The sequence below is a fragment of the Aethalodelphis obliquidens genome, unplaced genomic scaffold, assembly GCF_003676395.1.
Source record: "Aethalodelphis obliquidens isolate GAN/ISIS:26980383/991018 unplaced genomic scaffold, ASM367639v1 scaffold15, whole genome shotgun sequence".
Lineage (NCBI taxonomy): Eukaryota > Metazoa > Chordata > Mammalia > Artiodactyla > Delphinidae > Aethalodelphis > Aethalodelphis obliquidens.
In genome coordinates this window covers 3,993,939-4,005,881 of record NW_020837959.1, presented here as the reverse complement: position 1 = coordinate 4,005,881, position 11,943 = coordinate 3,993,939, and the positions used below count along the sequence as shown (strand labels likewise).

The 11,943-nt window shown below is 40.1% G+C and overlaps 1 protein-coding gene across 2 annotated transcripts; it reads right to left on the bottom strand.

Moving 5' to 3' along the window:
• Positions 1–3,498: 3,498 nt before the first annotated feature.
• LIG4 (DNA ligase 4) lies at positions 3,499–11,683 on the bottom strand. Of its 2 annotated transcripts, none has more exons than XM_027115849.1 (2): positions 11,019–11,683; positions 3,499–7,315 (listed from the first exon to the last, which is right to left on the bottom strand). In XM_027115849.1, exon 2 carries the CDS (start codon positions 7,285–7,287, stop codon positions 4,552–4,554), a length of 2,736 nt encoding a protein of 911 aa, XP_026971650.1. In that variant the 5' UTR covers positions 7,288–7,315; positions 11,019–11,683; the 3' UTR covers positions 3,499–4,551. The 2 variants fall into 2 exon arrangements, with proteins under 2 accessions (XP_026971650.1, XP_026971651.1); XM_027115850.1 differs by lacking the exon at positions 11,019–11,683 and adding an exon at positions 10,700–10,997.
• Between the last annotated feature and the right edge of the window lie 260 nt (positions 11,684–11,943).

Here is an 11,943-nt window from a genome sequence, read left to right as displayed (position 1 = left end):
ATGGATGGGGAGGATATCTTTTTATGAGTTCAAAAGCCTTGTGTTTTCTTTGACGTATCTTTGTATCTTTTTATATTTTTGAACAGTTTTACATGTAGTTTTATTTTTATCTATTGTCTAGTTGATAGCCTTTCTTATGGGAGCTCTTCATATAATAAAGAAAAAAGTCATTTTCCTGCTATTTTGGTACAAATATTTTTCCTGTGTCACCACCTTTGACTTATGGCAATCACTGTAGAGTATCTTTATCAATCATATAAATTAAATTTAGCAATCTTTTCTTCTCTGGCTTCTATTTTCATTTTTGTTTTCAATACTTAAAATACCCTTCTCCTAGATATGTATTATTTGTGTGGTTTTGTTTTCTTACTTTTAAATATCTGCTTTATCTAAGATGCATTTAAGCAATAAGAGAGGGTTTGTTTTCTAGATGATTACACAGTTGTCTCCAAACTACTTATTAAATAATCCATGTTTTCCCTCATTGACATGAAACGTCACCTTTATTAAACACTGAAGTTCACATGTGCGTCCATCAGAATTTGGCAAAGCCAAATCTCACAGCTCAGAATTATTTACCCCAGTATGTCACTACAGATACTTCATCCAGATTGAAGCTGAGTTAAAGATACATTGTTATTTAAATCTAGAGGTTAGATTCTACCTCCTAACAGGAAAATGGTCACATTAGGTAAAATCAAGAGCCATATTGAAATTTAAAGACATTTATTCTGTCAAAGGATAAAATTGTATTTATGGGACATGATTTACACTTCATACCTAGAGCAAAAAGCATACTGTATTATACTCAGTTTCTTGGTTTCTTCAGATTTTTGCAGTTCATTTTATTGTCTTCATTTTATCAGACCCAGCCCGAGTTACACAGTGACTCCCAGGCCAGAGAAAACCAGTTTATAAACATAAATAGTAGAATTTTTCTATCAATTAATTGTTTCTTTATAATAATTAAAATTGCATTATGGATTCTTGCTACTCCCCTCCCCCACCCCGCATACAGTGCTGTGAAACTGGAAGAAACTTACTCCTGTTTAGCAGACATATCCCAAAGCAAAACCTATAGTTTTCTTAGTCTTAATGAGCCAAGTTATATACAGTCACATCCCAGCCATTGAAAACTGGCTTAGGTCCTGATGCCCATCTTTCTCATTATAAATGTTCCAGTTTGTCAAAAATCACGCAGTGCCTCTTAGGCCTTTGAGGCTTGGCTGTGGTCATGAGCAAGGATCACAGCACGGTCTTCCAGAATGGTAATTAATAACACATAGCGTTTACATACGATTTTACATCTTCAAAGGACTTTGCAAACACTAACCCACTTACGCTTTTAAAGGAAGAAGCGGGAATTAGCTTTCGTTTTATGAATGAAAAACTGGCTCGCAACAAAGCTGTGATTATGCACGGTCTTTTGGAGCTACTCGTAAGTAATATAAGGGTCTTCTTTCGTTACATTTCAGGTGACTCTGTCAGCCTCACCATTATTGACATTTTGGTCTGGATTGTTACTTGTGGGAGCTTTTCTGTTCGCAGTAGGATATCTGACGGCATACCTGGCCTCTGCCCACTCGATGCCAGTCACACCTCCCCCCCCCCCCCCCCCCCAGCCCCCCGTCTTGACAATCAAAAAGTCTCCAGATGTTGCCAAACCCCAGAAGGGCAAAAATCTTCCCCAGCTGTGAACCACTTCGTAGGAGAAAGGGCCAGAAAAAGTTTGGTAATGCCCATTACAGGGTTTTCCCTTACAAACACAGTTCTTTTCTCCAATTCACATTCTATTATTACCATGTATCACAGAACCTCTGCACGTATTATTTTTCCTTCTCACATTACGTACAAAAATAACTGATAAGGGCTTCCCTGGTGGCGCAGTGGTGGAGAATCCGCCTGCCGATTCAGGAGACACGGGTTCGTGCCCCGGTCCGGGAAGATCCCACATGCTGCGGAGCGGCTGGGCCCGTGGGCCATGGCCGCTGAGCCTGCGCGTCTGGAGCCTGTGCTCCGCAGCGGGAGAGGCCACAACAGTGAGAGGCCTGCATACCACAAAAAAAAAAAAAATAACTGATAAGATAGTGTTCTACACATAGTCATAATATGTATGCACACGTGTGTGTGTGTGCACACACACACACACAGGGTCCTTACAACCACCGGATAAACCAGTTACCACTATTACCCTATTTTATGCAAGAGGAAACTCAGATACATTTTCCTAAATGGGAAAAGAATTTGAAAAAGAATAGATACAACCATGTGTTTAACTGAATCACTTTGCTGTACACCTGAAACTAACACAACATTGTTAACCCACAGTACTCCAACAGAAAATAAAAATTTTTAAAAAAAGATCATGTTTGTTTGAGAAGTCAGGAATTCTACTATAAAATATCTTTAGATGAAATCATGTGATCTAAGATGACTTCAAAATAATTCAGAGGTCTATAAATATGAAAAAAGATTAATCATTGATAATTGTTGAGAATGGGTGATGTGCATGCAGGTTCATTATGCTATCCTCCTGGTTGCATTTAAAATTATTTCTATGATTAAAAAAATAAGTTACGGTTGGACACATTATGTTTGAGAGGCCCATGCGACTTCATGTGGAGATGTTATGTAAATGGTTAGATATGTGAACTAGAGTTAAGCAAAGAAATCGGGGCTAAAAGAAGTGGGTGTTATTAGCATATTTAAAGCCACTGGGCAGGATGAGAACGCCTATGAATTGAAAGGAGAGAGAACAGGTCTAGTACTAAGAAACTGAACTCTCCAAGAAAATCCAGAAAGGCATCCTTGCCAGAATTTTACAATGTGTCTCAAGTCACTGGAAAATACGTAACTATGAATCAGTAATTCCATTTCTACAAATGTAAACAACTGATTACAAAGCTCAGTAAAGAAGTGAGGGTGACTTAGTGACATAACCTAAAAGCCAGACAATAAGGGCCAGCTGGATACATTACAAACCAATCAATGGAATACTGTGCAGCAATTAAAAATGATGTAGATATAGTTTAGTGACCTGTAAATATTCTCACAATTTATTAGGTGAGAAAAGCTAGTCACAGAAAGCATTATAGCTTATTTTATATTTATTTGTTACACTGTAAATATGCATTTTGTGCTTTCCTTACCATCGGTAACCTAAAATAGATGTTATCTTTGGTGGTAAAATTATGTACTTTTCTTCTCATTACACATACCTGTATTTTGTAATTTTTCTCAATAGACATTATATAAAAATATACAAGTTTAAAAATTTTAATGAAGCTCATTCAGTAATATGAAATTCAAAGGACCTGAAATAGGAACTGACTTGAATCAAAAATTATATTAATATCATAATGTCTATTTGACAGAAATAACTATTATGAATTGTTTGAAAATAAAGATAAGAAATTATTTTAATAGTACATTAAATATTTTATTTAAATTAAGAAATATAACAAAATAACATACATTTGTTCCATGGGTTCGATAAAATTTTTAACTACTTACAAATAATCTACACACAGTTTCTCAGGTACCAAATTCCAAGTATTTAACTGATGTCATAAAAACATATTTTTCAAAATGTACAGGCTGCATTCCAAAATTTGGTATATTTTGGTATTTATATATTTGGTATATAAATCCAGACATAATATATATATATAAATACATACACATACTATACAAACTTTACATAACCTAAGGGTAAATAAAAGTCACTTTAAAAAGTCAAAGCAATGTACTTCTCTGTAAAGAAAGTTATAACACACATGCCATTCTGACACATTCAATGGGTTATACTTAAGAAAATCACTCTTTGTGGATACTATTTATACTGAAGTACAAATTCACATAAAAGTATTTTCTTTAAAACATGCTCTATTTTAGAAAAAACATTAAGTGTGGGCCAAGTACTTTTAAAATTGCAAGAGATTTTAAAACTCAAACTGATCCAACTTTAAGTTTTTAGACCATTAAATCTCATTCAACTTCCCCTGATTTAGCTAATGACATCATTAACAAGGTATGTATTCATGAGCTTGACTTAACCTTAAAAAATAAATTTGTTCACATTTCACATTTAAAAGAGGAATTTTAGCCTTCAACTTAAAAAGACATATATTTACAAGTCCAATTGTAACAATTCTGATTTTTTTCTTGCAATGCTTTTATTAGACAAAAACTATTATTAAAATTTTTATTTGACTTCAGAAAATCCTGTTAGGTCACTGTTTTTAATGACTCTAAAAGCTTCTAAATCTATTTTATTAATATCTGAGTCAAAATTCTAGATTTCTATAAGGAGACTGTTAACATTAAACATTTTGTTTCATCTTGGTTATAAAAATAATCAAACACTACACTGTTAAAAAATTTTCTTTCTTGACATTGGGCCATTGGGTGTCTTTTCTATATCAAAAGTTACGATTACTGTGTTTCTATATCTAATAATACTGTTTAAGCACAGATTTTAAGAGATTAAAATAAAATGTGGTTTAATGAGTCAGCCAGATCAGAGGCCTTCCCTCACTAGGAAAGCTAGCTTCAAAGCAAATATTGATTTTCCTCCTGTAATTCCCTCTTGTCTATTGATTCAGTTACCCAACGTTCTTGTAGGATTTTAAACTTTCTCTTAAGAGTTCTTCGAAAAGCTTTAAAGTCTGCAACCCGACTCTGATCCTCCCCAATGATGACATGAGACACTCCCTCAGCTAAGCATGAAACTACTTTTGCTCCATGAAATTGAAGCTCCAGGGCTGTGACAGCTAATCTTGCCCCCTCGATTTTAGTGCTTAAGTCATTAATAACAGTATACAAGTCCAAAAAAACGGTGTGGTGTCGAAACATGCTAAGAGGAGTGTTGTCCCAGGAATACCGGTGTTCCAAATCGGCAATCACAGGATCCATTTCCCCAGGAGTCTGTTCACCAGCATTTTTAATTCCCGAGAACACTTCCTTCAGTTGGTTCCAATCTGTATCGACAAAGTAACTATCCCCGTAGCGGTCGTATTCCCGAGCAAAGTGCTGTTTTGTTGACGGGCACATGTGAATCATGAAGCGAGGCTGCCACGGCACACAGCTTTTGGTCTCTAAACACTCTAGCAGCCACTCGGGCTTGACAACATCGTGTTTATCAGAAGAGATGATGTTTTTCACTCGAATGTTCTCACACCCTGCGATCACACAGTATGTGTCTGGGCCTGGATTTTGGACTACGTAACCACCAAATTCTGCGATTCTGTTCTCCAGATCGGGCTTTGGATGGCTGTTGGTTCCACTCATGACACAAAACTCCACATCTTCAAATATATTAGAGACTTTGTTTACGTTAGAAAGGTTGGGTGCTTTGAGGTGCTCAATAATCCCAATAACTTTCTTCGTCTTTGGGGCAGCCTTCCGCTTTTTTTCCTGTGGTTCATCATCGTCACCCACATAAAGGTGTTTAGACGCAAGCTTTCCGGAGGCTTTCCCTCGGAGTTGTTCTAAGTCCTCCAGAGATGTACATTCGTGCCATTCTTTGTTTTCTCTTATGTTCTCAATTCGTGGGAAACGCAACGTGCAGCCAGTTTTATACATGCCACTGGGGACAATCTCTGTGGCCTTAACCTGAACAATGACCGAGTTCCAAGGCTCGATGTAGACCTCTGGCTTCTCTGTTCCACACAGAATGCAACTGGGTGGGGCTTTCTTATGAAAAGGCTTCCAGTGTTGGGCCAACTTCAAACCCAGGTCATACAGTTCTTTCATGGTGTAACCTGAGCCAACGCGACAGAGAGTATGAAACACTGATGGTTTTTCACCAGGAGGGGGTTTCTCTGACACCGCACACAAAAAATGAGACATCATTCCACCCCGGGAACCTTTCCCCCAGTAGCCCCCCACGATTAAGATGTCCAGTTCATCCATCAGCCCATTTACATACTCTGGTTTAATTTTCAACCATCCTTCACCTCTTTTATCTGGCTTGTAAATGGACAGAGGATGTTTTATCATGATCCCCTCTTCTCTTTTATCTATTGCTTCATTCAAAGCATCAATTACTTCTTTCTTAGTATGAGCTTGTGTTTTTTGCACTATTTCTATTCTACCTGGTATTGGTGTAAAAACACTATTAAGAATTTCATACCTCTTTCTCAGTGTCTCCTGTCCTAGCTTTTTATCATTAACCATCAATACATCAAAAACACAGTAACAAGTGTGCAGATCAGAATCTTCTACCATTCTTTTAATATCAAACTTACTCCCCTTTTGCATAAAAGTTTGTGTATCAGGGTTGTAGGCCATCATCTCACCATCGAGGATGCAGTTTTGAACATCTGTTTTGAATGCATTATGGATGAACGGTGTCAGGGAACCTTCCTGTGGGGAAGAGCCAAACTGATCCTCATAGTTATATCCATTGCGGGAGAAGTACCGATACACGTCCCCATCCTTGTGCATCTGCATACGCTCACCGTCTAGCTTGGTTTCGATGTAGAAACTCTGGTGTTTCATGTCCTTCTCAATTCGCTCGATATCTGCTATAGAGGCCAGCATGGGTTTAAATGCAGAGAATAAAGTGATAGAAATGTCACTGAGTCCAACTGAAGGATCATGCAGTTGCCTACAGACCTTTTCCAGATCTGTGGTGACATTATGCAACTCAGCAGCATCATTATGAAAGACAGAAAACACAGTTTGCTGAGTAAAACCAAGCTTCAAGTCCTTTACAATCATCCGTATCAGCCACTTTTGTTCAAGTGCTGAACTCTGAGTTATAAGCTGAAGAAGACTCTTCTTTACTAGGTCCTTCCTTTGGGCAGAATTATTGTTGGCAATGGAGTCTAAAAGGTCATTTACTTGCTGTATGGTTAAACTTCCCTTCTGTAAACATCTGGGTTTCAACACAAAGTATGCAATCATCGCAAAGTCTCCAGCATCTCCACGAGTTCCGGTAGGTGTTCTGTAGTTTAGAAGTTTGAGGGCATCTTTTCCTTCTCGAGGTAAGTTAAGCAACTCAATATAAAGCTTAGCAAGCATCGTTTCTTTGATGCCATAGGCCATTCTCTCTCTTTCCAGCTGAGGAAGAATAAGTCTCATGGCTGGATAAAAAGAATCTGTGACATCTTTTTGGTTCTTATGAAGGGCATCATGAAACTTTCTCCAAGAATCTAAAAATTCTTTGAAGTGTCTGATTTTTTCTGCACGTCCTTTACTTCTCTGTATTCGTTCTAAAGTTGAACATAAATCTGCAAAAGGAACGTGAGATGCAACAGTCTGTGAAGTTTGTGCGGCAGCCATGGAAGCGACGGCGAATCTTCTGGTTTATCTGATAAAGCAAAAAGAGAATAACTGTGAAGGATAAAATTCAACTAAATTTTAATGTAAAGACCTTACAGAAAGTGCCTGGTTCATAACAAATGTCTAATAATGTTTGTTAAATGAAAACAGACCAATGTTACAAACGATGTCTCTTTTCAACCTCTACATTGAATGATAATCAACTATTTTGTTTCAAACCCATTTCACTTCTGGGCTCCTGAGGTCTTTTCTTATATTTCTCCTCTTTTTCTTTCAGACCACCACCACACAGCACCAGAAACAAACTTTTTTTTTTTTTCAATTTACAAACAATTTTCCCCATTTTATTGTTTTATTTTTTATTGAAGTATAGTTGATTTACAATATTGTGTTAATTTCTGCTGCAAAGTGATTCAGTTATACATATGTATACATTCTTTTTTATATTCTTTTCCATTATGGTTTATCACAGGATAGAGAAGATAGTTTTCTGTGCTATACAGTAGGACCTTGTTGTTTACCCATTGTATATAAAAAAAAAAACTTCCTAAAATCATGTTTGTAACAAAGCGCTAGCTCACTGAATTGAAATTTGGCTGAACTGAACTTCTACGTAGATAGGGTCCTTTCCCCCAAATAAGTACCCTCTTCTTCCAGACAAAGCCTAGGACTATGTTTACTGTCACTTCTTCACTGCTATGACAAATCACTCTAGCATTCAAAACCCAAATCAAAACATCCTCCCCATGAAATTCTCACTTTACCTATCTCTCTCTTTTTTTTTTTTTTTTTTTGTGGTACGTGGGCCTCTCACTGTTGTGGCCTCTCCGTTGCGGAGCACAGGCTCTGGACGCGCAGGCTCAGCGGCCATGGCTCACGGGCCCAGCCGCTCCGCGGCATGTGGGATCTTCCCAGACTGGGGCACGAACCCGTGTCCACTGCATCGGCAGGCGGACTCTCAACCACTGTGCCACCAGGGAAGCCCCCGCTTTACCTATCTCTTAACTCTATTATCATAGTTACTTACAGTTTTATAAATTTAAATTCATTAGTGCACTTTTTTGGCCGATAATCCCATGCCAGTCATCCCCAAACCACTTGCTGACTATATATGGGACATGCATCGTGCTATGGGCAAATACAGTATGTTTCTGCCTCAGGAGTACATTCTGCAATGAAAAAGAGATGTAATGGGAACAACTATAAAATGATAAGGGCTTTAACAAAAATATAGCAAAAGTAAAATGTCATGAGACAGCGCTTTTCACTGAAATATCTCCTAAAAGTCAGAGAGGAAATAATGGGGGCCTTATTCTAGACCCTGAACTAGGGTCTAGAATATTTGCTAAAGTGGTCACCACAAGCATAAAATTTCTTTGAAGTTTTAAATAATCATGCAAGTTCTATCAGAATCTATAAGATATCAGAACTAATATGGTTTAAACTATGGAACGCTAAAATATACTAACTTTTCCAAAAAAAGATTCAAGTAAAATGTGTACTCTAGGAATTTAAGCCATGTTTTATCTTGTGGTTTCAGATACCTCCTGGCATATCCCCATGTAGCCCAGAGGGCAGGGAGTCAGAGCAGCTTCTGGGGAGTGGGGAGGTCTCTTGTGGTGCAGAGTCCATGAAATTCCCGGCCCAGCAAACAAAAGAGAATCACACAGTATTATCAGCACGAGGCTACACTATCTAGCAGGAGAAATCACATGGTTAACTACAACACCACGTTAACTAAACTGTCAGTCTCTGGAGGTTAGAAATCATGTTGTAATCTGTGCCACTAGCTCCTGGCACATAGTAGGTTGGTTTGTTGAATGAATTACTGAAACCTACAGTTGAGTTCCTGGAAAAGCACACTAGGGAAGGCCAGGAGCTGATCACACACACACACACACACACACACACGAGCGATGGGGTAGTTTGGTTAAAAACACCCAGCAGCTATGACTACTCTGGGGAAGGTTAACAAAATCCATTTGGGGGCCTATGGGGCAAAAAACCTCACCTCTCAGTCTAACTCCTGACAAAGGAAATCCAATTTCTACAGAGTCCATTAGGCCGAGATAAACCCAGGAGAGACCACAATCCTGAGTCTTTTATCTCTGAATACAGGAACTGCTTCCCCTTGCTGTGTCTCATTTGAATAACTGACTGCACCACCTGGTTAGGTCTGTTCACTCTCTCATCTCTCAAAACATGCTCCCTCAACCCAGCGCATTACAGTATATAATGCCCTGCTTACAATTCATATATAATAGATACCAAACGAAGTATGTTAAGAAATACTTCTTCGAATGTTCAAGACTGGTATAGGGTTTCTGATTTATCTGTAGATTCTATTACAGTCTCAAAGTCCAAGTTTCCCTGAACAAGTCTCGGGCAAAGGCTCAAATTACTTTATACTAATGTTGAAATCCACGTAATGATGTAAATATATATGCATCGTAAAACTGCTCCATAGATAACAAGGATTCCAACATTAGTATAAAATGAATAGACTTCAAATATTTTTACTTATTAAAATAGTACAAAAATGTCGAATATTACCATTTCCACTGCTTTTTACATACTCTTTTCATTTTATTTTCTGGATTCTGAGGACTTTGGCTGATGCTTTTGAATGGCGAAAAAGCAATACAAAGAAGTCTGTGGTGAGGGCTCAGGCTCTGGAGTCCAATAAATCTGAGTTTAAATGTGGAGTCTAACACTTCATAGCTGTGTGATATGGGGCAGCTATTTAATTTCTCTACGTTTCCGTTTCCTTAAGTGTTAAGTGGGGTTGATAACTAAGTAGAAATTAGGATGATGCCTGACAACTCACATAAGATGCTTAACACAGTACCTGGCATTTAATAAGCCCCTGATCGATTTTAGTACTGTAATGCTTGTGAACCCAAAAGACACCGAACACATGAATATTACAAAATACTAAGCCGCTAAGAAGAGAGGGGGACGATTCATTTTGACAAGGATAAGCAAAGCTTTCAAGAGAATATATACAAATAATTGGTACAATAATGACTCATCATCTATTCAGCTGCTGCCTCTATACAACAAGACACACTAGCAAGGTTTTATTCGGTGACTATGGGAGATGATTCAATGCTCTTCTACTGGAGAGAAAGGAATGGCACAGGTGAAGTTTCCTTCGTGCAACCCTCGACAAGACAGAAGGGTTGACAGGAGCCCACCTTCCACAGCACTTTGTGATATTCTGGGAGAACCTCAGGAGAAAGAAATTAGTGGTGAGAAAAAGCCAGAAAAAGCTGTGGGAGGCAGGAAGTTACTGAAAGACAAGGTGTAATAAGAGAAACAAGCATACTCCCTCTCCGCAAAATCACTGGACGGTCCACACTACCCTCATCAGCGGATGCCGGGGGAGCCCTGGCCCTGGGCAAACCGTTACCTCTGAGTCCAGGGGTCTCCAGCTGGCGGGGCGGGCGCCAGAATCAGGCCATTCAAGCAGCCAACACGGCTCCTGAGCGTCAAAGGCGGGGGACACTACAGTCCCCTCGTCCCACGTCCCAGGAGGGGGGCGTCCAGAGCAAGAGCCCGAACCGGGGACCGGGCTTCTAACGCGGCGGGTCGTCAGGGTGTCGGTGCCCCTCACCCGGGGACCCGATGAGGATGAACCGAAGGACGAAGAAGAAACCTGAACTCTTAAGACTAGCATTCCCTGGACTAAGAAGACGCTACGCGGCCCCCTCCTGTTCGGCCACACCTACCCAGCCTCCGCCTGCCCAGACTCCACCTCTGGATCCTCCGTGGAATCCGAGGCCCCTCCTGGGCCGTCACACAAACCGCCAACCGGGCCTGAAGCCGCTACCGCCGCCGCCGCCAAACCGGAAGCGGGAGCACCGAGGGCCGGTTCCGCCAGCTGCTCCCTGCGCAGGCGCAATCGCTTCCTGCGGACGGAGCGGCCCTGACTTCACGCTGCCAATGTACGCGAGCGCCGTCGCCACCTGCGGGCCCAGAGGCTGTGACGTCAGGGAGATGATGTGCGCAGGCGCCGTACCTTTCCGGAGGCACTGGGAGGACCGCCCACCTTGGTGGGCTGCAGAGGCCCAGAGGGAACCGGGGTTACAGTGTGGTTACCAACACATCTCCGGTTGGCCTCAGCAGCAGGTGCTCTTTGCAAACGGTTGGCCCACGAGAGTGGATTTCGTCGCTGAGGGAGACCCCCAAATACTTTGTCCACTGGCTCCTTACTGGGACTTTGAGCCTGAGCCTCTCTGCTTAGGCTACTCTTAGCAAGTGACAACCTCTCAGAGTTCTGCTCCCTATGTGTAAAGAGTGGTACCATCACTCATTTCCGTGGTTGTGAAAGCACCCAGGGGAGAGGAGGGCATCTTCCCTCCCAAATCGTCTGCTGTTTCATTTAGGTGGAAAAATATGCTTTTGCAAAATTGTCTAAGGCAGTTCTTTCCTATTTGTTTTCATGATGGTGCAACTGTGATGTCAGCTCTTGTCTCCTAACACAAATAATACATAATTCACAATAATACATAATTCATAATACAAACAGTTGCATACTCAGAAATCAACAATGGACTCCTAATTTCTATTCAAGGATTCAAAATAAAACTGTTCCACAAATCTCTCCTGAGCACCTACTATGATATTGTAAATTGTGCTACATACAGAGGATTG